The sequence below is a fragment of the Aspergillus ibericus genome, assembly GCF_003184845.1.
Source record: "Aspergillus ibericus CBS 121593 unplaced genomic scaffold BO80scaffold_14, whole genome shotgun sequence".
NCBI classification, from domain to species: Eukaryota; Fungi; Ascomycota; class Eurotiomycetes; order Eurotiales; family Aspergillaceae; genus Aspergillus; species Aspergillus ibericus.
In genome coordinates this window covers 251,209-269,346 of record NW_020292112.1, presented here as the reverse complement: position 1 = coordinate 269,346, position 18,138 = coordinate 251,209, and the positions used below count along the sequence as shown (strand labels likewise).

The window sequence follows — 18,138 nt, the reverse complement described above, 5'->3', positions numbered from 1 at the left end:
GGTAACACACGCAAGTTTAGAATCCCAACCCTGGGCCAGGTGCTTCTGGAGGTGCCGATGAGAGCCAAGTCGCTAGGCTAGGCTCACATGAACCTCGTCTGGTCTGTTTGGGTGAAGTGCCAAAGTGTCAGACATCTCCAGTCTCATGAACTATAAACGGGGAGAGCAACACTTACTTTCTCGGCAACGAACTGTCCAATTGAGAAAAGAAAAAGGAGATGAGACGACGGTGGCACGGCCTAGCTTCTGCTGAGCTTTTCGCCCTTCCACAGGCTGGCCAGGCAGGAAAGGCGTGATGTGCAACCGGAGGGGAGCAAAATAGAGGCGGCGAAGATGGCGCTGAGTCCTTTGATACCCCAAAGAGGAATGGCCGGGCTCGCGGTGTATCCTCCATCTCCACCATTCCCACCATCACCTCTGCCATTACTGCCATCACTGCCCCTTATTCAACTGCCTGTGTTAGAGCCTATTGGGCCTCCTAGGTCCCTGTGTACATCGACAGGGTGATCGTCACTCTAAAGCCTCTAAAGCTTACTCTACTGGACCAGTCGCCCGGCCGATGCTGTTACAACCCGCTGCAGCGCCTCCTCGATGACCACAGCAGATCACAACACTCGTCGGCCCTTTTCCCAATTTACTTCTTCTGTATCCCTTGAGTCCCTGCAAGATGGTGTCTCATTCGGACCCCACCTGGGTCGACCGTCCATTAACTCTGTCTATTCGAGAGTTTCATCTCAATAAGGCGTCGCTGTTGCTCCTGTCTGTGGCCTGCGCTCCACCACCTTATAACCTCAGATGGCTTTCCTCCCCCTGGCAGGATGAATCCCGCTCATACCTGCTGGTCGTCTTCGTCTAAGCACTCTCTCATCCTGGTATCTGGCCATTCCGACGAGAAAAGATTGGACAAGGTCTGAAAAGCATCCAGTTTCGCCACTTTTCAGGCTCATCTGTTCTACTGATACCGATATAAAGTTGGTATCAGGGATTCAGAATGACTCCAACAGCGGCTCCCCTTTATCCGGAAGCGACACTCGTTCCGGTTCTCTCTTTCGTCTCCATGATTCTCAGTATCATCCCACTGGTAATGCATTGGAAAAACAGAAACTTTCCTGCAAGCAGCCTTATTTGTTGGTACCTGGTGCTCAACCTCTTTAACATAGTGAACGCTCTGATCTGGCCGACGGACGACGTGGACTCCTGGTGGGATGGCAATGGACTCTGTGATATTGAGGCCAAGGTCATGATTGGCAGTTACATAGCTATCCCAGGGACTTTGGTCTGTATTTTTCGCAGCCTGGCCCACGTCCTAGACACTAGCCGTGCGAATCTCGTTCCAACCAAATCACAACGTTGGTGGAATCGAGGGATGGTCCTCTTGTTCTGCGTGATCGCCCCGATGATAGCCATGCTCACGCACTACATCTATCAGGGAGGGAGATACTTTCTGTTTGCTATTGCTGGTTGCCTCAATAGCTACGACCAAAGCTGGGTGACCCTTGCGCTAGCATGGATCTGGCCGCTTATCATTTGCTTGATTGCCGCATACTATTGTGGTACGCTTGATGGAATACATTTGCTATACAAAAGAAAGCTAATCTCATTGCTAGTTATCGTACTGCATCGCCTTGCCAAATACCGAAGCCAATTCGGAGACATACTTCAGTCGGCCAATAGTAACTTGACCAAATCGAGGTTTATGCGGCTGTTCCTCCTTGCCTTCGTCATGCTGTGGGCCATCCTTCCCGTTCAAGCCTATGTTATCTCTTCAAACATAATTCTTACACAGCCGTGGCACCCATACTCGTGGAGTACTCTTCACTCGCCCAACTGGAACCAGGTCATCAAAGTTCCTACGGGGGGACATGTTTTCTACGACCGCTGGATCCCAGTTGCTTCGGGGTTTGTGTTCTGTATCTTCTTTGGGAGTGGTAGGGATGCTTCGAAAATGTATTGCAAGATCTTGGGATTCCTGGGCTTCGGCTACTTCTTTGCTTCTCTCCAATCATCGACAGCAAACGGCTCCCATGCGACAGGGTCCACGGGTAGCCGAGCAAAGTTACTATTCCATAAAACATGGATGACCACAACACGGTAGGACCGTCCTAGAAAGTTCGGATATTGATTCCCGTGCCTGGTTCTGACGGGGTTTTTTTTAGGACACACGTTAACAGCTCTGTTGACGCTGCTCGGTCTACTCGTGACTACCGTGATATTGAAAAGGGCGCGACGTCTCGAGCTACGCAATCGAGGTGGGCATCGTGGTACAGACGGCCCTGGTTTTTGCAAAGCAGAAGTCACTCTTCCAGCCCGGAAGGAATGGTCTCCTTGCACCATATGCCTGAGCCGACAAACACAGTTTCCACCAATGCCTGGGCTGGGGTGAGTCAGAGTCGTGGAAGTAGTGACATTGGAACCACGCCGCTTGCGGGGGATCATATTCGGGTGAAGCAAGTGATCAGTCAGGCGAGTGAGGTGCACGCCTAACGATGCCTGCCACCGTGGCGCAACTTACTCTTAATGAATAGAAGGCCGCGAAACAAAGAACCCATCGGATTCTGTCTATGATTCTTGGCCTTTGATACGTATCTCTCCTGTACACTCTCATTGGACCTTGCCTCGACCAACTGTTTCATGTTTCCAAATCTTACGCAGTAGTCTGTCCATTTCATGTTTACTACTACAAATATTTGACCTAGACTACAAAGACCCGGAGACCAGTCAGCAATTCGCTGGTTTACTGTACCGTAAGACCGCTCAACGTGCTCGAGGCGCGTATATTGCACGCCACAGACTGCCATCTGAGATCTATCTAATTATATCATCTCGAGATGATGCGACACAACGGCATCGGAACAGACAAGTCAACTACATCCTGCATTGCTGGGACCATTAGACCAGTCCAATTGGCCTATTTATAGCAGAACGCGCCACACACGCCGGTCACGCCGAGAGCGGGATGTCATATGAGGGCATATTCTACACAAGAGCAACAATCACTAATACATGTGGTTCGGAAAAGAAATCAAACAGACCGTAGCAGATCGTGATCTGGATTCACCGACAAAGTTTTAAAGCCTGAGGCAAAAATTCGGAGATTATAATACATAGTGGAGCCAAGCAGAACGGAATGAGGCCTGACCTCGAGATACCGTAGCAGTCAGCACGACGAATCGTCCTGCCATGCTTATTATACCACACCTATCATATAAACATGTCTCAGTTGATGTCGGAGGCGGATTCGGAGGAAGCTTCGGGGTTGTAGGGACGCTTAAGGACCTCGACGGCGCCTGCGGATACAGCATGTTAGCATTTCCGCAGCACAAAATTACCCTTAAAAGTCATTGTTTCATCATTTGGGAGGGTACTACTCACGTTGGACAACGCTCAAGGTCGACTGTCTCTTGCCATCTGCGTCCTCCCACTGGCGGATGCTTGCGTCTCCCTCGACGAACAGGAGAGTTCTGGGACGATCAAGTTAGTAATGAGTAAATGATTCGCCCATCTGTCGATGAATAGGCCCCAAGATAGGGTTAATAGTTCATCGACGGACCGGCATAACCGCAGTATGTAGAGAAGTCGAGGAATAAACTTACCCCTGCTGCAGGCCGGTGATGAACTCGCGCTGGCTTCCATCAACGAAAGCCGAAACTCGGAACCAGCTAGTCTGGCGCTTGCTGCTGGGGCCGTGGTTGGAAGCTATCGTGTACTTGACGACCTCCTGACCAGACGCAGTGGCGTGCAGCTCGGGCTGGGCTGCAAGACGGCCGGTGAGCAACAAACGCGCAACGGAACGCGACGAGGAAGAGCTGAATGAACGAGCGGACAAGGCAGCACCGGAAGCGGCGCGGAGAGTGGGACGCAGAGAGGAGGCGAAGGAAGACATGTTGGGTTGATTGAATTGGAATTGACTTTCAAAAAAGCACGGTAGTAGATATCTAGGGACGGGAATGGCGATAGTGAGGATGGGTAGTTTGGATTGTGAAAGCTCACTTTTCCGCGGCACCGCCACATATATCACGTGACAGTAATGCGCCACATCACCACACGGGAGGACTGGCCTCCCAGTAGAGTATAGTAGTCCCTCTGACTCTTCTCTCTCTCTCTCTTCCTCTTTTACTCACTGGCTTTCACCACACGCGTGTCTCACCCAGAAGCTTGTGATAGCTCTAGGTCACTTTCTTCTCAGGCTGTCCTGGGCAGCAAGAAAAAAACTTTTGATTATGCTTATATGTTGCAGGTGCATGCATATATCAATCATAGACTTTGAAGCATGGGAACTGCCAAGCGAGTCAACCGCTCGGTTACGAATCAGTTGGCTTCAGTACAGCTGTGGCCTGTGAGACGTCAGATTGTAACCCATTGGGGGAGCAGCAAGGCACAGATCTTAGGCCCAGCCGTCAAGAGTGCATGCTTGCCCAAGGTTTAACTTGGACCCCAAGAGTTCCAACTTCCTTCGAACTCTGCTCACCGCACCTACCCTGCATCTCTTTATTGGCATGTGCTGGCGGAGATTGGATGGAATCAACTACACCTCAAAGTTTCCGTCAGATGGTTTGATCCAAAACGGTGTATGCCCCGACACCGCTCGACCTCGACAGGAAACCCATCCTCAGACGCTTTCTTTCCCGGCCGCTAACTTTTAGCGCCGCCTATAATAGCTCTCGCTCTTGATCGAACCCGCATACTCCGTATCTAGATACCTCCTAGGATCAAGGACGCCGTGTGGCCGGACTGGTCAATAGTCGCGGAGAACCCCTGGGAAGTGAGAGAGCAGGTCGGAGATTAGGCTAGCACCACGATCCATTGAGAGCACGACGTGATCTTTGTCAGAAATCCCCAATGGGCATTGTCTCCCGGGGCTGAAGCACGATAGGCTGAGAAGATCGCGAGCGAAATTAGATGTGTTCTTTCCTGCAGCCGATCACTCGAACGGCCTAACTATGAGCGGCTAGCAATGCTAGATAGTCCGGGTCAACAAATGGCGACGATCTGTGGTCGCGTCCCTGAATTGTTGCAAGGCAAGTAACTCCGTCGTCTGTGCTCCATTGAAAATCTTAATCTGGCCCGGAGACCACCACGACTAGAGCCATTTTCTTTCGCTCAACATGTCATAGCCCGCCACTGGCAGAGTATGTCAACGCGTTCATCCGTCCTATTGAAACCTGGCCATCGCACGCGTGCATTAATTGCACACCCCCCTTGAGTTCCGAGAGTTGCCAACATCTGATAAATTGTTGGCCTGGGAAAAGCAAATCCACCCTCACACGGTCCTCATGTCACAATTTCGCTGCTTAGAACCAATTGAACAGGTGAACATGCTCGGGGAAAGGGTATCCCTCCCAGTCTACATTTATCAATGGATGCTGTCAACCTACATCGCATGGAGTACCCCATGTTTTACGGACGACCCCCAGTGTCATTGTTTTGCAGGGGAGGATCCCTGCGAAAGAATTTCATTTAGCAAACATGCACGACTATGCGGTGGCTATTGCTTTTGTTGGAGACAGGGAGTGGACCAGCTCGCATATTCCATGCAGCTAGTTCACTCTCGCCATCTTTATTCTCCTTGGATTTTTGATGAAGCAGAGCGTGGCTATCTGACCGGAATCCCCTGGTTCCTAAATCTAAAAAAATGAGCAGTCTTTTCGGATCCTGTGCAAGGTGAAGCTCGGGAATCCTTCTTTTTCTCTTCCTTTTCTTTTCTTTCCTTCTTCATATTTCCCTTCCTATCCCACCGTTATCTTTTTATTCCATCTTCCCTCCCTCATGGCTACGTATAGGTGGTGGAGATGAAGCATTGTGTGATCCACCTAGCAGTCCGTTTGAATGCCCACATCACGTTAATCCACCTTCTTCGCGTGTCTCAGAATTCGTTTGCTAGGAGAACACGCTGATTCTTATAATTGTCTGCGGCCTACATGAGAATTATGTGAAAAGTGGCCACTGAGCCCTTCAAAAGTAGCATTCTGAACCCCACTGCCCTTATATTGAAGCACAGACATCGTTTGGCCAGGAGCTGGCCTATTGGTTACGCTAGCTTTCTTGTGCGATTCGCCCCCTCTGTACGTTCGCCATGCGGTTGCTCCCTGTGCTTGCTCTGGCTGCCTGCCTTGTGCCTAGGTGCTTTGTTTCGGCTGAGATCTCTCTCCCCGAGCGCCATGAGTTGGGAGGCCTCGTAGTAAGAGAGGCTACTCCGAGCACCACAACGGCCACAGAAACTTTTAGCGATACAGCAGCGAGCGTGACGAATCATGCGACGGTAAAGAGCAATTCCACAGCAACTTCAAATGTCACTGCTCCCGCTTCAACCACTGTGGCGTCTTTAAGTACGTCACAAGCATCGAACGGCAAGTGAAACTTTCCTCCGAATGCTCCCACCGATGTTCCCGTAATACTGACCTGCAAAAGATGGCAAGAATTCGACGAATCCTGATGCCCTTCCCATCCAGCCGACAGTCACTCCTGCCCTGGGCATCGGTGGGTTTCTTCTCCTTGTCACGGGAGCAGTTCTTGCACTAATCGGAATTCGCAACTTGAGGTTACTTCCCCATACCGGTCAGCTAGAAGACCTTTAGCTTACAGATAGTCTAGGGTCCAAGTCTTCCTGTCCACTGCTTTTCTGACTGGTCTTGGAGTTACGGTAGGCTCTGGCCTCCAGCCCTGGTCAAGTTCGTTCTCTAATCGTCGTTCCACTAGGTCCTGATTGTCTATGTCATGAGCCCTCCTGTCCGAGTTGCTGTTCAGGGAGCGTATCTCGTTGCTATTTTCTTTACCGGCATGACATTTGGTGCTCTTGCGATTGTATTCAAGGAGCTAACCGAGGGCCTTGGCTGCCTGCTCGGGGGATTCTGCAGTAGCATGTGGCTGCTCTCCTTGAAACCAGGGGGGCTTCTCACAGACACCAATTCCAAAAGCGGGTTCATCGGCGCAATCTCGGTCGCATTCTATGCCATGTCCTTTAGCCACCATACTCGCCCTTATGGGCTGATTGTGTCAACCGGTATCTCGGGCGGTACCGCTGTTGCGCTTGGCATCGACTGTTTTAGCCGGGCTGGATTAAAAGAGTTTTGGCTCTACATTTGGGGTGAGCTGGCTTCCTCTCCTGCGCGAGTAATGTGACAATCTGACATGCATATTAGGCCTAAATGACAATATTTTCCCATTGGGTACTAATACATATCCGATTACCCGTAACATTCGTGTGGAACTCGCTACCACAGTCATCATCGCTATCTTGGGCGTGGTCTCTCAACTGAGGCTATGGAAAGTGGTTAGAGAACGTAGACGGCGAGAGAAAGAAAAGCGCGATGACGAGCAGAGACAGAAAGAGCAATCCGAGGCCGAGCTCGGACGAAGACTGGAAGAAGACAATATACAAGAGCGGAAAGAATGGGAAGCAAAATACGGGGACGCTAAGCCGGCGTCGGGCGAGTCAGAGAGCGCGGACGACACGAAGTGCCATGCCGACGAGGTGGATGCTATGGAGAAGGGAGCTGGTTATGACATGAAGAGCATCGTTAATTCTTCTGACTGCTCCTATCGTTGCTCCGATTGCAGAGAAAGGGAGACGGAAGATGCCGTTTCAGACGCGACAGGCGCGAGAGAAGGTGCTCATGACCGGGAACAGACTGAGACAGCCAAGGAAACATCCGACAAGATACAGGAGGAAAGTGGCTCACTTCCCATCAAAGTCTTTGATGGTGCAGCTGCAGCCCAAATCAAAGACGATAAGAGCTCTGATATGACGGCCGTCATTGGTTCAGACACTGCAACGATACGCTCAAAGAGAGCATCCGGGGCATTTTGCATGCCACGAGGTTCTCGAGGCAACGGCGTGCCCCCTTCTCAGTCCCGGGAGGTCTTGGGATCCGTTGACGATGGTACTTCATCTGTGCATGGCACCATAGATGAGGGTGGCAACCCAGATTCTAAGTGCCTTGAAGTCCAGGGCGAGAATCTCGAGATGACGAAGGAAAATCCCGAATCAGATGAGAAGCATTCTATGGCCGACGCTGAACGACAGCAGCCAGGGCAAGGGTCTCATGACAAGCAAACACCTGTGGTCAACAATGTGGACAAGGCCATTATCCCCAAGGACAACGAAGGGCAGTCAATGGCAGCCAGCACAAAGAAACCCGAGAAGGATGATGCCAAAGAGGGCCTCCATACGCATTCACATAGCCAAGCTTCGGAAGTAGCATTGATTGAGGCGAATCATGGGACTGCTGGTCAAGATCCAGATGTAGTCGCAGGCGAAGGAAAGACTGAAGGTCTCTCATCACCCTCAGATGAACCTCCGGTCGAGCCAAAGGACGAAGAAGGCAGACTGTCCACACACGTCTCCAATAACGGAGACACCGAGAAATCCGAACCAAAAGATCACGACCGCGATCAGCTCCAGACTGGAAACCCTGGAAAGCCCGACACTACCCCTGATGTGCAAGATCGAAGACCCCGTGGAGAACCAAGTCCATCACATGCATCGTCTCAAAACGAAATCGGAAAGAAACGAGAAGATAGCCGTGGCAAACGCAAGTCTCCAGAGCCGCAACCTAGAATCGAACAAGAGCCGGTGAAAGAAGAGCCCCCGAAGCTGAATGAAGAGACGGTGAAAGATCTTCCAAGGCGGACATCAAGAGTAGTCCAGTCCTACCGCACAAACGAATGGGCGAAACACCTGGCCGATGCTGAAGCCCCCGAGCTGGAACCTATCAAGCCAATCGAAGAAGAACAACCAGAATGTCCCCCCGAAGTCGAGGAAGCCGCAGTACCGGTCAACGTACTGGAACTATTGCAGACACCGCTGAATGCCCAGCCTCCGCCCGCTGTAGAGCCTCGCGTCCGAGATCCACCAAGCAGGCGGAACAGTCGTCGGATCTCCAGCGGCTCTCAGCTGCATCCCTACTCCCACACCGATCAATCAAAGAAAAAGTCGTCCCAATCCCCTCCTCCCACCGCCCAACCACGCTTCAGCAACGGATACTCAATGAGCGGACTGATCGGAAATGCCACAACACTAGAACAACCCCAAGAAGACACCGAGGCCACAAAGCCACAATGGAAAGGCCCCGCCCCCTTAATAGCAGTACGCGAAGACATGATGCGAAACCGGCTCTCATCCTTCTCCCTCAGCATGGATCCTTTCGCGCGAAACAACCCAGGACACCCACCACCCGAAGGCTTACGACGATCATCTACCTGCCGAATCCGCGACGAAGCAGACGACATGCCACTCTCGCAACGTCGCGCAATGCTCTACCAACAGACCGTTCCCAGCCCCAGCCCACTGCCAGCACATACCCCCTACTCAACATCAAGACGGAACCTCGGCAACGGACCATCCCCGACCAACACACCAGCAGCCATGGCTGCATGGCGCGAATCCGTCCAAGAGGACCTAAAGGAGAAGCGTAACCCGCTTGCCAAGCAGAATAGTTCCATGGTTTCTACAGGACACGAGCGCAACCCGCCTGCTTATAGTCAGGCGCAGAGACACTCGATTCATATTGGAAATGCGATCGCTGAAGGTATGCAGCGCGGGGATATGAGTGACTTGCACCGGGAAGCTATGCGTCGGATGCAAGCTAAGGCTAATAAAAATGTGAAGGAGGCGTGACGTCGTACGGGGGTTGGGTACCCGCCGTTTGAGGTAGTTCGTTATATCTGATATACGGGCTGGGAAGAACGGAAAGATAAGACTCCTGTCTCCGGTGTCTTTCACGGACCGCGCCTAGTTTAAGCAGGGATGATAGACTGGCTGGCTCATGCATATCTACACGGCCATCAGTCTTCTACAGGTTAATCAAGAGAGGTAAATAATAGTAGTCATGACAAGGTCATAGGTTCGCATAGATACAGTTGCTTTATTTGAAGTCTTATTGTTTATCTTAACCCCGAGCACGCTGGATATGTACGTACCGAGGCGAAGACACCAACATCACCGCCATCCCTCCTCGAGGGTATTGTTTTTCTGAGTTTTCAAGGGCGAGAAAAGCCTCTGCTTCCCCAGAACGTCAAGAGTCTGTCTGTATGCAGAACATGAAATCAAGTCCCCGCGCCAGCCACAAGGCCCAAAATCATCAACAACCTGTGTATATATGTATGATAGGCCAACGTAAAACACAGGAAAAAGAGAAAAAAAAGAAATTTGAGTACATGAAACCTCAAAGCGCCTGTGCTGAATGCAAATGGTATAAACCGTGTCGAGTACCCAGAATCAATTTCCCTTCGTGGTCCAATGAACAAGACAAAAGATCAATCAATCAATGTTTGTTGAAAAGAAGAATATGAAAAAAAAAAAAGTTGAGAAGATGTATGTTGATTTGAGAGAAAAAAGTCTAGTATTGCGCATAGGTAGGAACAACCCGAACCGAACCGAACCGGTCAAGTGGTGGGTGGGTGAGGGTAAGAAGTCTTAGCGTGATTTTCGTTTCTTGTCGGGAGTGAAATCCAATGGTTTGTACGCCAGTCCCTTGGCGCCCGTCATCCGGATCCGTTGCTCTGTTCGAGACAATGTACGACCGAGTCCGAGGTCTGTATCTGGAGCAAGTGAGACCTCGTAGCCGTTGACATATGATTGGGGTGATTGGCTCCTGGAAAGAGCAAGAGAAGGTGATAAACTGCTCCCGGGGCTGAAATGAGAGCTTCGCGGTTCATATGATGTAGACCAGCCATCCAGGAGCTTTGGTCCACTCCGGAGGGACTCTGCCGCAATACGCGCAGCAGATAGAAGGAGCTCATCTTCGTCAACTTGGACCGACTTTGGTCCCTCGGGCTTTGGTTCCGCTGGTTTCCTGGCGGTCAAGGATTCGATCTGCTCGAGGATTGGAAGTTTCGGCAGGGGCTTCGTCGAAGCAGAGGCCAGGGATTTCTTCTGCGAAATGGGGACTTCTGCCTTTGGCAACTTGTGCGATTTGGGTCCGCTTTCCAAAGGGGCGTGTTCCTCTGGTTCCTCATGAACTCGTTTACGGCCGTTTGATACGATCTCCCGCCGCTTATCAGCGGCTTCCTTCAATGCCGATAACCACGCATTGCGGCGCGAAGTGATGTCGGATGCTGAAACCATCCGTTAGTGAAACGGCAAACATATGGGGGCCAAGAGGGCAGAGCTCACTAGAAGATGACTTCTCATCAGGAGTCTCAATGACAGGTATATGGTCTGGTTCAACTTCGACCGGTTGGATTGAAGCCTCCGTATCTACAGGAGCCTCCACTGCACCCGATTTCTGCGCAAATGAAGGAATTATAGGTTCCAAAGCGACAGGGCCGCTTTCAACAGATATGTGGTCTTCTTCGGCAGACGGCTCAGGGGGGTCTTCGTGTTCCAATGGAAGAGCAGCATGATCATCTGAGCGAACCGATGGTTTCTCTTGGAATAGTGAATTACCAACTCGGGCTTGAGGCGCGGTGTCCGACTGCGCAAGAGGCGCGGGGGCGGCGAAAAGGGGAGTCGGCTCTGCATACTTATTAGGATTGATGAGGAAGACAGAGGTCTTTCCGAGAGACATACCGGGTTTCTTCAGAGTTGATACCGACGGAAAGACGGATGACGACTGGGATGGGGCAACCCCGAAAGTTTGTGGGGCTGCTTGAGGTTGCTGAGCAGGAGCTTCCGCAGAGACTGTGTTTTGTCCAGGAAAGCGAAAGATAGAGTTGGGTGTTCCTGATGACAACGGCGCCTTAGCACTGTCAAAGATGCTAGGAGCAGGCTGGCTAGCAGCTGGCACATCAACTGGGTCGGGCTTGGCATCGAAAGAAAAAACCGAGGGACTGGGTAGTGACGTGGAGGTCGTGTTAGGTTGGGAGGCGGTCGGGAACTTGAAGGGCGTAGAAGAGAATAGAGGGGCGTTTGCTTTGTTGTCGGACGTGGCAGGTTGCGGCGCAGCCGTGAACATGGAAGTCGGTTGCTGGTTAGCCGGCGGAGGAGTAAAGGCCGGAGCTCCTTCCCCTTGAGGGTTCTTCGGCAAGTTGAATGGCGACGTAGCAGGGGAGAAAGGACTCGGCGCTGCGGTTGCAGGGGCTGGGAAGACACCGGCTGTGCTACTGGACGGGAAAAGAGATGAGGATGCCTGGTGTTTTGTCTCAGACGGTTGTGCATTAGTCGGCGGTTGAGCAAAAGAGAAAGGGTTTGGACGATCAGGCTCCGTAGAAGCTTCCGGCTGCGGGAAGCCGGCGAAGGCGTTGCGAAGGCTGGACGCAGAAGCCGGCGAATCGCGCGGGCTCTCGTCTTGCGACGGGATCTCGGCCATTTGAACGTTGTATGACATGGAGACGTTCTCATCGTCGCTCACGAAAAGAGAGTCGTCGTTGGTGAAAGGTCCCGGAACGGGGGCGGGCAGCGCAGGAACGCGCTCGGACAGATGGGATACGTCGATCATTCCAAGATTCGCAGATTCTTTGATGTTGAGTCCGAGGATGATGGCTGCCAGTGTTCTCCCAGCACGCTTCGATTCAACATGCTTTTCCGAAAAGGAGTGATCCGACGATGGCTGAAAGGCTGTAATTTAAAGGGTCAGTCGAGACTTGGTACCAACGTGTGAAAGAAATGCCCAGCACATGGTCTGCCATCCACTGTCCGAAGCGCAAGAATTGTCGAGAGTAACACGTACCGACGGAATCAACGGGACGGCTGCCCCAGTCGAGATATAGGTCGCCATTGGCGTTCTCGGCGAATTTCAAATCCTGTTCCTCGCAAAACTTGATGGTCTGCTCATAGTCATCCAAACAAAGTACGGCAGTCAACTCATCAACCGTCCATTCTTCGTTCTTATGCTGTTGGGAGGCAGGATAGCGACAGTATCCTTTCCAGATCGAACGAATAGCGGTCTGTCGCATATGGTTGAAATATATCTCAGCAACACAAGCCATGAGATATGAGACACCTGGTGAGTCTATCATGTTGAAGAATCGCGAATAGAATCCTTGCGCGATGGCGTTTGGTCGCTTCGAATCGAGCGTACCCTGATATTCCCACGTGTTACCCGCAGCAGCAAACAATTCCAGCGCTATCTGGACGCGGGGTGAGTTCCTCAGTTCGGCAGGCCACTTTTGGACACGAGCTTCCAAGTCTGGCCGCTGGTCGTGGATCGAAAAGATGATGTAGTAGGCCCGGAACTCATCTTCATTGGGAAATGCGACCCGGCCTCTGTTATCATCGTAGTAGTACATCAACGAAAGCATGGTGTTGTTCAGCTGCTCGCGTTCCTGATGGCGATCGAAGGGCTCGTCATTCGCAGGGCTCGAGAGCAAATGCAAGGACACGATATGGAATCGAGCAATGCGCTCCAGGCATGTTACCGCCATTTTCACGTGGTCCTCCTGCGTGAGCTGCTGTACGGAGAAGTCATTCCGAATTGAGCGAGTCCGGTCCCATACAAACTTATGAATGAGCCCCAGAGGTTCGGGGCCATCAATGACGTGCCGTATCAGGTAATTCATGGTCTGAAGAAGCGTTTTCGGCGTTCGAATATCGGAGGGGAGCTGTTCGTCATAGCCGGCCGCGGATCGTCTGAATCGTTTGAGCATCTTTAATTCCATATTCTGTAGCGAGTTTGTCGCAGGATGCAGATACTAATCGCATAGTGTCAGTGCTGCTGGAGACTAAGAGTGAAACACAGGAAGCGGTACCTTTTCACTTTTATCGACCATCTTCTGAACTATACGTTCCACCCTTTCGAATTCAGGACACATGCTTGTGCAGGTGCCCACAGGCGTGATTGCCTGATTCAGAGACGTCGGCTGGTTAGGATCCGCCATCTGCCCTTCCCTAATTGCCTTCTCGCGCTCTTTCGTTCTATCGAGCTTGAGCTGTTCCATTTATGAGTATCGATTAACTTGCCTTTCTCGAGGTATCCATGCTCAAGCATTTCAATCACAACTGACCTGTTCGTAGCGCTCGGTGTAGCTGCTGAGTAGCGAGACATCCTCCACAGGAACGTTGGATCCAATTGCTCCAATCGACGATTGTTGGGACGGGAACCCCGTGAAGCTGTTCGCGGCGGGCCCATCTAAGCTGGGAGCACCGAACGGCGAAGGCGATGCTTTTCCAAACCCTGCAAAAGGCGAGCTCTGCTGCGAGGCCTGCGCGGCAAACGGGGAGGAAGCAGGAGCCGTCTGCTTCAGGGGTGCAAACGGCGAGGGAGTCGATCCAGCAGACCCTGGCTGTGAAGCCGACTTGTTACGCCACGAATTGTTCGCTAAGCCGGCCCCTCTTCCCTGGCCCCTTCCAGCTCTTGTTGCCGACGAAGCACCTCGTCCTCGACCACGGGGTTTGGTATCGCGGGGCGGATTCGTGTTGTTGGCTTGAAACGGGCGATTAGCTGATCCACCGCGTCCACGTCCTGCTGAACCGGCTGGCCCATTTCTCTGGCCGAGGCCGGCAAAGGGGTTTGGCGGGCCGGCCATTTTGCCGTGAACAGCTGAACCGTGGACGAAGCTGATTGCCTTTCAATGGTGTAAGCTCCAGGCGTTCGGTGTTAAATCGCGTACTGAGTCCTGAGCGAGGATTGTTTGCGGTCAACGAGGGTCCTTGACGAGAGACCTCTGGGGTAACGGGGTGGGTAGGAAGATCGTAAAACTAAAGAGCGCTGTCCCTCCAAGACCATTGGCACGCGCGTAACGAAAAAGTTAGCTTCGTAACGATATCGCATGATACTACATCATGTTGATGAGATCATGAGTGATGAGAAACACTAAAGTGGGAGGGAGTGGCAGAGAAGAACTCCAAAAGCAGACGCGCAGAATAAGCACGATGATTGATGCTATACCTTGAAAGTGCCGTCCTTGGTAGGGAGACTTTATCGGTCGCAGTCGATGGATGACGAAACGGCCGCGGGCTGTGCGAGTTCGTCGATTCTTAACTCCACGAAGTCGGGGGACAGCGATATGGACAGGGGCGGTCGACTTGGAGTACCCGAGTGAATGAAACGGGCACAATTGTTGGACCAAAAAGCTGCGAAACGGGTGAAAGAAGGACGGAAGAGACCCGGGAGGATCTGGTGGGCTGGAAGCTGGGGGAGGAGAGGATGGCATGTCTTTGGCCGCAGCGCGAAGCTCCGATTCCGCGGCGGGACAGATCGATGCATGCCAAGCCCGCTCAAGCGCAAGCGCCACTGCCGCGCGGTCGACGGAATTTCCCTACATTATTTACTATTACATTGACAAAGGGTGGACAAATACTACGACCGGGTAGGGAGGAATCATTGAAACATGCTCAATATACCTGAATAACCAGTGCAATCCTTTCCAAGACCACATTATTACTCCACAAACCGCTAGAACGCTGTTGTCACATGTATCCGCCCTCGCAAGAGTCCAAGTCCATACAACACTGGCGGCTTTCGATAGTATCCTTCAACAACCAAAAATATTTTATTTTCCACCTCGAGCGCCCGTGCTTCCAAAGTCTATTAACCCACAAACGATAAGAAAACCCAAACAAAAATGTGCCTGGAATGGGCGAAGGGGAGGGCACCCGCGGGGCCGCTTCTTGTTCCCCAAGCTTTGACCAGGCATGCATCGTCAACCAGATAGAGCGGTACCAGCCGTGGAACCGACGCACACATATATACCTTGACACAGAACGTATATAGTAGGAAGAAAGTCCCGGCCAAGAGGCGGCCACCGCGGAAATGAAAGCGCAGGCGGCACGTCATCTCCTGGCGCTGGAGACAGAAGAGAAGGAGAGAAATGATCGCAAATAACAAGCTCGTCATGGTCGTACGTATCGTTAAGATCAGAATGATCAAGAGACTGTTCTGTCTGGCCAAAGCAACCAATGCGCAACTGGCCGATCACAATTGATCAACACTCTGGTGACCAAAGTGTGGATGGCTCAAGGAGCCAGTGCGGAAGAGAGACCCTCTAGAGCTGGGTGGTTCCATAAAGGTAGTATGGTCGCGAGGGAGCTCAGTAAGGTGGTCAATGTCTTCGGCATTTGATCCCATATGGTAGTGCATGCGGGGCTGAGGGACGGCATGGCTGGCCGCGGATCCGAAATCCAGAGGGCCAAATAGATCCTGTCGGAAAGATGACGTCCAGGTATCATACTGGCTGACCGAGTGTTGCATTGGCATCGCCGCTGGACGGTGCTCCACGGTACTAGCATCGGGAAAGGGCGCTTGCGTCAGGAAATCATATGAAGCAGTCTGCTCAGTCGGTGTGATCATTGCAGGAGTCGTAGGTGGTTCGATGAGAGCATTCGAGTAGTCACCGTGATAGTCGCTCGATGGAGCGAAAAACGTTCCATCGTGCCTGGCTGGCTCTCCAAAGCTTAGAGATTCCGGCAAGGGGAAAAGCTGATCTCTTTCTTCTCCCATGGGCATAGGGCGAGATACCGTCATGTCGCGAGGATCCATGGTGTAAGGGGGTTGTACTTCCTCAACCGAGGGGGTCGGGGTTATGGCCACTTCTTCCAAGTTGATGGGCTCTTCTGGCTCGAGCTTGGGCTCAGGCTCGGCGACCGACTCGGCATCTTTGTCGCCCTTAGGGTGGGCCTCGCGGTCCATCACATAGACGACTGTCGAACCATCTAGTAAGGGTTAGAGTTAGTCCTCTGATCAACGTATGAACTTCCAGAGGAGTCCTTACCCACTTCACCCCGCTCATATCTTTCCTCCAATTTCCGCACCTTGCATATCTCCTCGATAATCGAGAACTTCTCTTGTTCTTTTAGTTGCCTGCGACAGTCGAACGCGATCTCCAGAAGCTTGTCGGCAGTGATTCCAATCTTTCTCAGTTTGCGCACGATATGAACCAAGAGCTCGACTCTCTCTGTTGGATCGGGTCAGTACTTATGTCTCACAGGAAAGCTCCAACTGCAACCACTTACCCTCCTTTTTCAAATGATCCGGCTCCCTGTGCACCACACGAGCAGGCCACCACTCAGGCTTCGTCTTCTCCGGATCACCCTTAGAGCCGGGAGGGGCTCCAGGCTTAGGCCGGCCTCCGTTATAGGGGTGCCTCACTTGCTTGCGGGGTTCAATGACTTTGATGAAGGCCTTTGCAACGACGCGGCAGTTGACCTGCTGAAAGTGCCGGAAGGAGATCGTGTAGTACTGTTCCACTCGCTCGGAATCACCGATCTCAAGCGGGATTCGGTTCACTCCTGCACTAGACGGGAACTCTGTGAGATCGGGCTGAGGGTTCTGCATAACCGGAACTGGATTCTGAGAGTGAAGTCTACGTCTCTTTCCTTGGCGCTGGCAAGCTGGCTCCTCAAAGCGGTCATAGCTTAGTGCGGTCGGGTTGATGCCTATAGTTTCTCGGGATTAGGGAACCGCTCTTCAGTGACAGCTCTGCGAAGAATTTAATGTGCTTACTTTGAAGCGTAGGCTTTTGGTATCCAACTTTTGCGCCAAGGATCTCCAGGAAGTTGTCGCGCACTTCGGAGGTGAAGATGGTGGTGTGATGCTCTTGGATCGAGGGAGATTCGGCCACCCTAAGCTTGCCCATGTTGTCCACGTAGATCAGAGCATAGTGCGTATAGGGCAGGTTGACGGATAGGCGCGAGGGAGGAAGCATGGTCTTTGATCATATGGTGTTAGCACATGAATTCGACCCCCAAGTCTCGTTACTCACAGGACTAGTCTCCCAACCCGCGCTATCGTTTTTCATTGAGGACGAGGGTCTCTTGCCGAGCCCTGTCCTCGGAAGAGGAGTGTTGAATACCATGATTATCTTAGGGCAAAGTCTAAATCAAGTTCAGGAAGCCCGTATCGAGTGACGGAATCGTGGCACAGTTCGGCTTTATGAACACAAGTATGAAGTCGAAAAGAAAACCGGCTCAAAGCATACGACTTTCAGGAATGAAAGCGCACGGGTTGCTGGGTGATCGTGGAAGCGCCTTTGATTTGTGTGAGTCCGAGACGTGTGAAAAAGGTGATCTCTATTGCGAAGATCCAGCGAGCGAGTATAGAACGTGCTGCAGTGCCACGGGTTTGGTGATGATGGTGCACTGCCAACTTACGGGGGTCAGCCAACGGTTTTATCTTTCTGACAGCCACTATTGAGGCAGGACTGGACATTGAGCTCGGGTGTCGGGAGGCATCCAACATGACCACCAAACTTCCAGCTGGGCTTGATATCGGAGTGGCATTCCAGCCATACGGATTCCAGATAGTATGACACTATCACACAAAC

The 18,138-nt window shown here is 52.0% G+C and overlaps 5 protein-coding genes across 5 annotated transcripts; 2 read left to right on the top strand and 3 right to left on the bottom strand.

Moving 5' to 3' along the window:
- Positions 1-991: 991 nt before the first annotated feature.
- BO80DRAFT_352778 (pheromone receptor) lies at positions 992-2,484 on the top strand (the record flags this gene model as incomplete). The annotated part of the gene is made up of 3 exons (XM_025715636.1): positions 992-1,553; positions 1,608-2,091; positions 2,157-2,484. The coding sequence occupies 3 exons, from the start codon at positions 992-994 to the stop codon at positions 2,482-2,484; spliced, it is 1,374 nt and encodes a 457-aa protein (XP_025576455.1).
- A 314-nt stretch (positions 2,485-2,798) lies between these two features.
- On the bottom strand, positions 2,799-3,883 carry BO80DRAFT_404317 (single-stranded DNA-binding protein; the record flags this gene model as incomplete). Its single annotated transcript, XM_025717676.1, has 3 exons — positions 2,799-3,287; positions 3,373-3,461; positions 3,594-3,883. The coding sequence occupies 3 exons, from the start codon at positions 3,881-3,883 to the stop codon at positions 3,217-3,219; spliced, it is 450 nt and encodes a 149-aa protein (XP_025576454.1). The 3' UTR covers positions 2,799-3,216.
- A 2,190-nt stretch (positions 3,884-6,073) lies between these two features.
- On the top strand, positions 6,074-9,649 carry BO80DRAFT_404316 (uncharacterized protein; the record flags this gene model as incomplete). Its single annotated transcript, XM_025717675.1, has 5 exons — positions 6,074-6,241; positions 6,417-6,538; positions 6,592-6,640; positions 6,697-7,084; positions 7,140-9,649. The coding sequence occupies 5 exons, from the start codon at positions 6,074-6,076 to the stop codon at positions 9,614-9,616; spliced, it is 3,204 nt and encodes a 1,067-aa protein (XP_025576453.1). The 3' UTR covers positions 9,617-9,649.
- A 703-nt stretch (positions 9,650-10,352) lies between these two features.
- BO80DRAFT_40202 (putative leucine permease transcriptional regulator (SAC3)) lies at positions 10,353-14,628 on the bottom strand. The gene is made up of 6 exons (XM_025717593.1): positions 13,882-14,628; positions 13,627-13,806; positions 12,609-13,569; positions 11,510-12,496; positions 11,114-11,455; positions 10,353-11,055 (listed from the first exon to the last, which is right to left on the bottom strand). The coding sequence occupies exons 1-6, from the start codon at positions 14,401-14,403 to the stop codon at positions 10,415-10,417; spliced, it is 3,633 nt and encodes a 1,210-aa protein (XP_025576452.1). The 5' UTR covers positions 14,404-14,628; the 3' UTR covers positions 10,353-10,414.
- A 1,020-nt stretch (positions 14,629-15,648) lies between these two features.
- Positions 15,649-17,927, bottom strand: BO80DRAFT_40179 (uncharacterized protein). Its single transcript, XM_025717581.1, has 5 exons — positions 17,578-17,927; positions 17,319-17,523; positions 16,829-17,251; positions 16,588-16,770; positions 15,649-16,528 (listed from the first exon to the last, which is right to left on the bottom strand). The coding sequence occupies exons 1-5, from the start codon at positions 17,668-17,670 to the stop codon at positions 15,792-15,794; spliced, it is 1,641 nt and encodes a 546-aa protein (XP_025576451.1). The 5' UTR covers positions 17,671-17,927; the 3' UTR covers positions 15,649-15,791.
- Between the last annotated feature and the right edge of the window lie 211 nt (positions 17,928-18,138).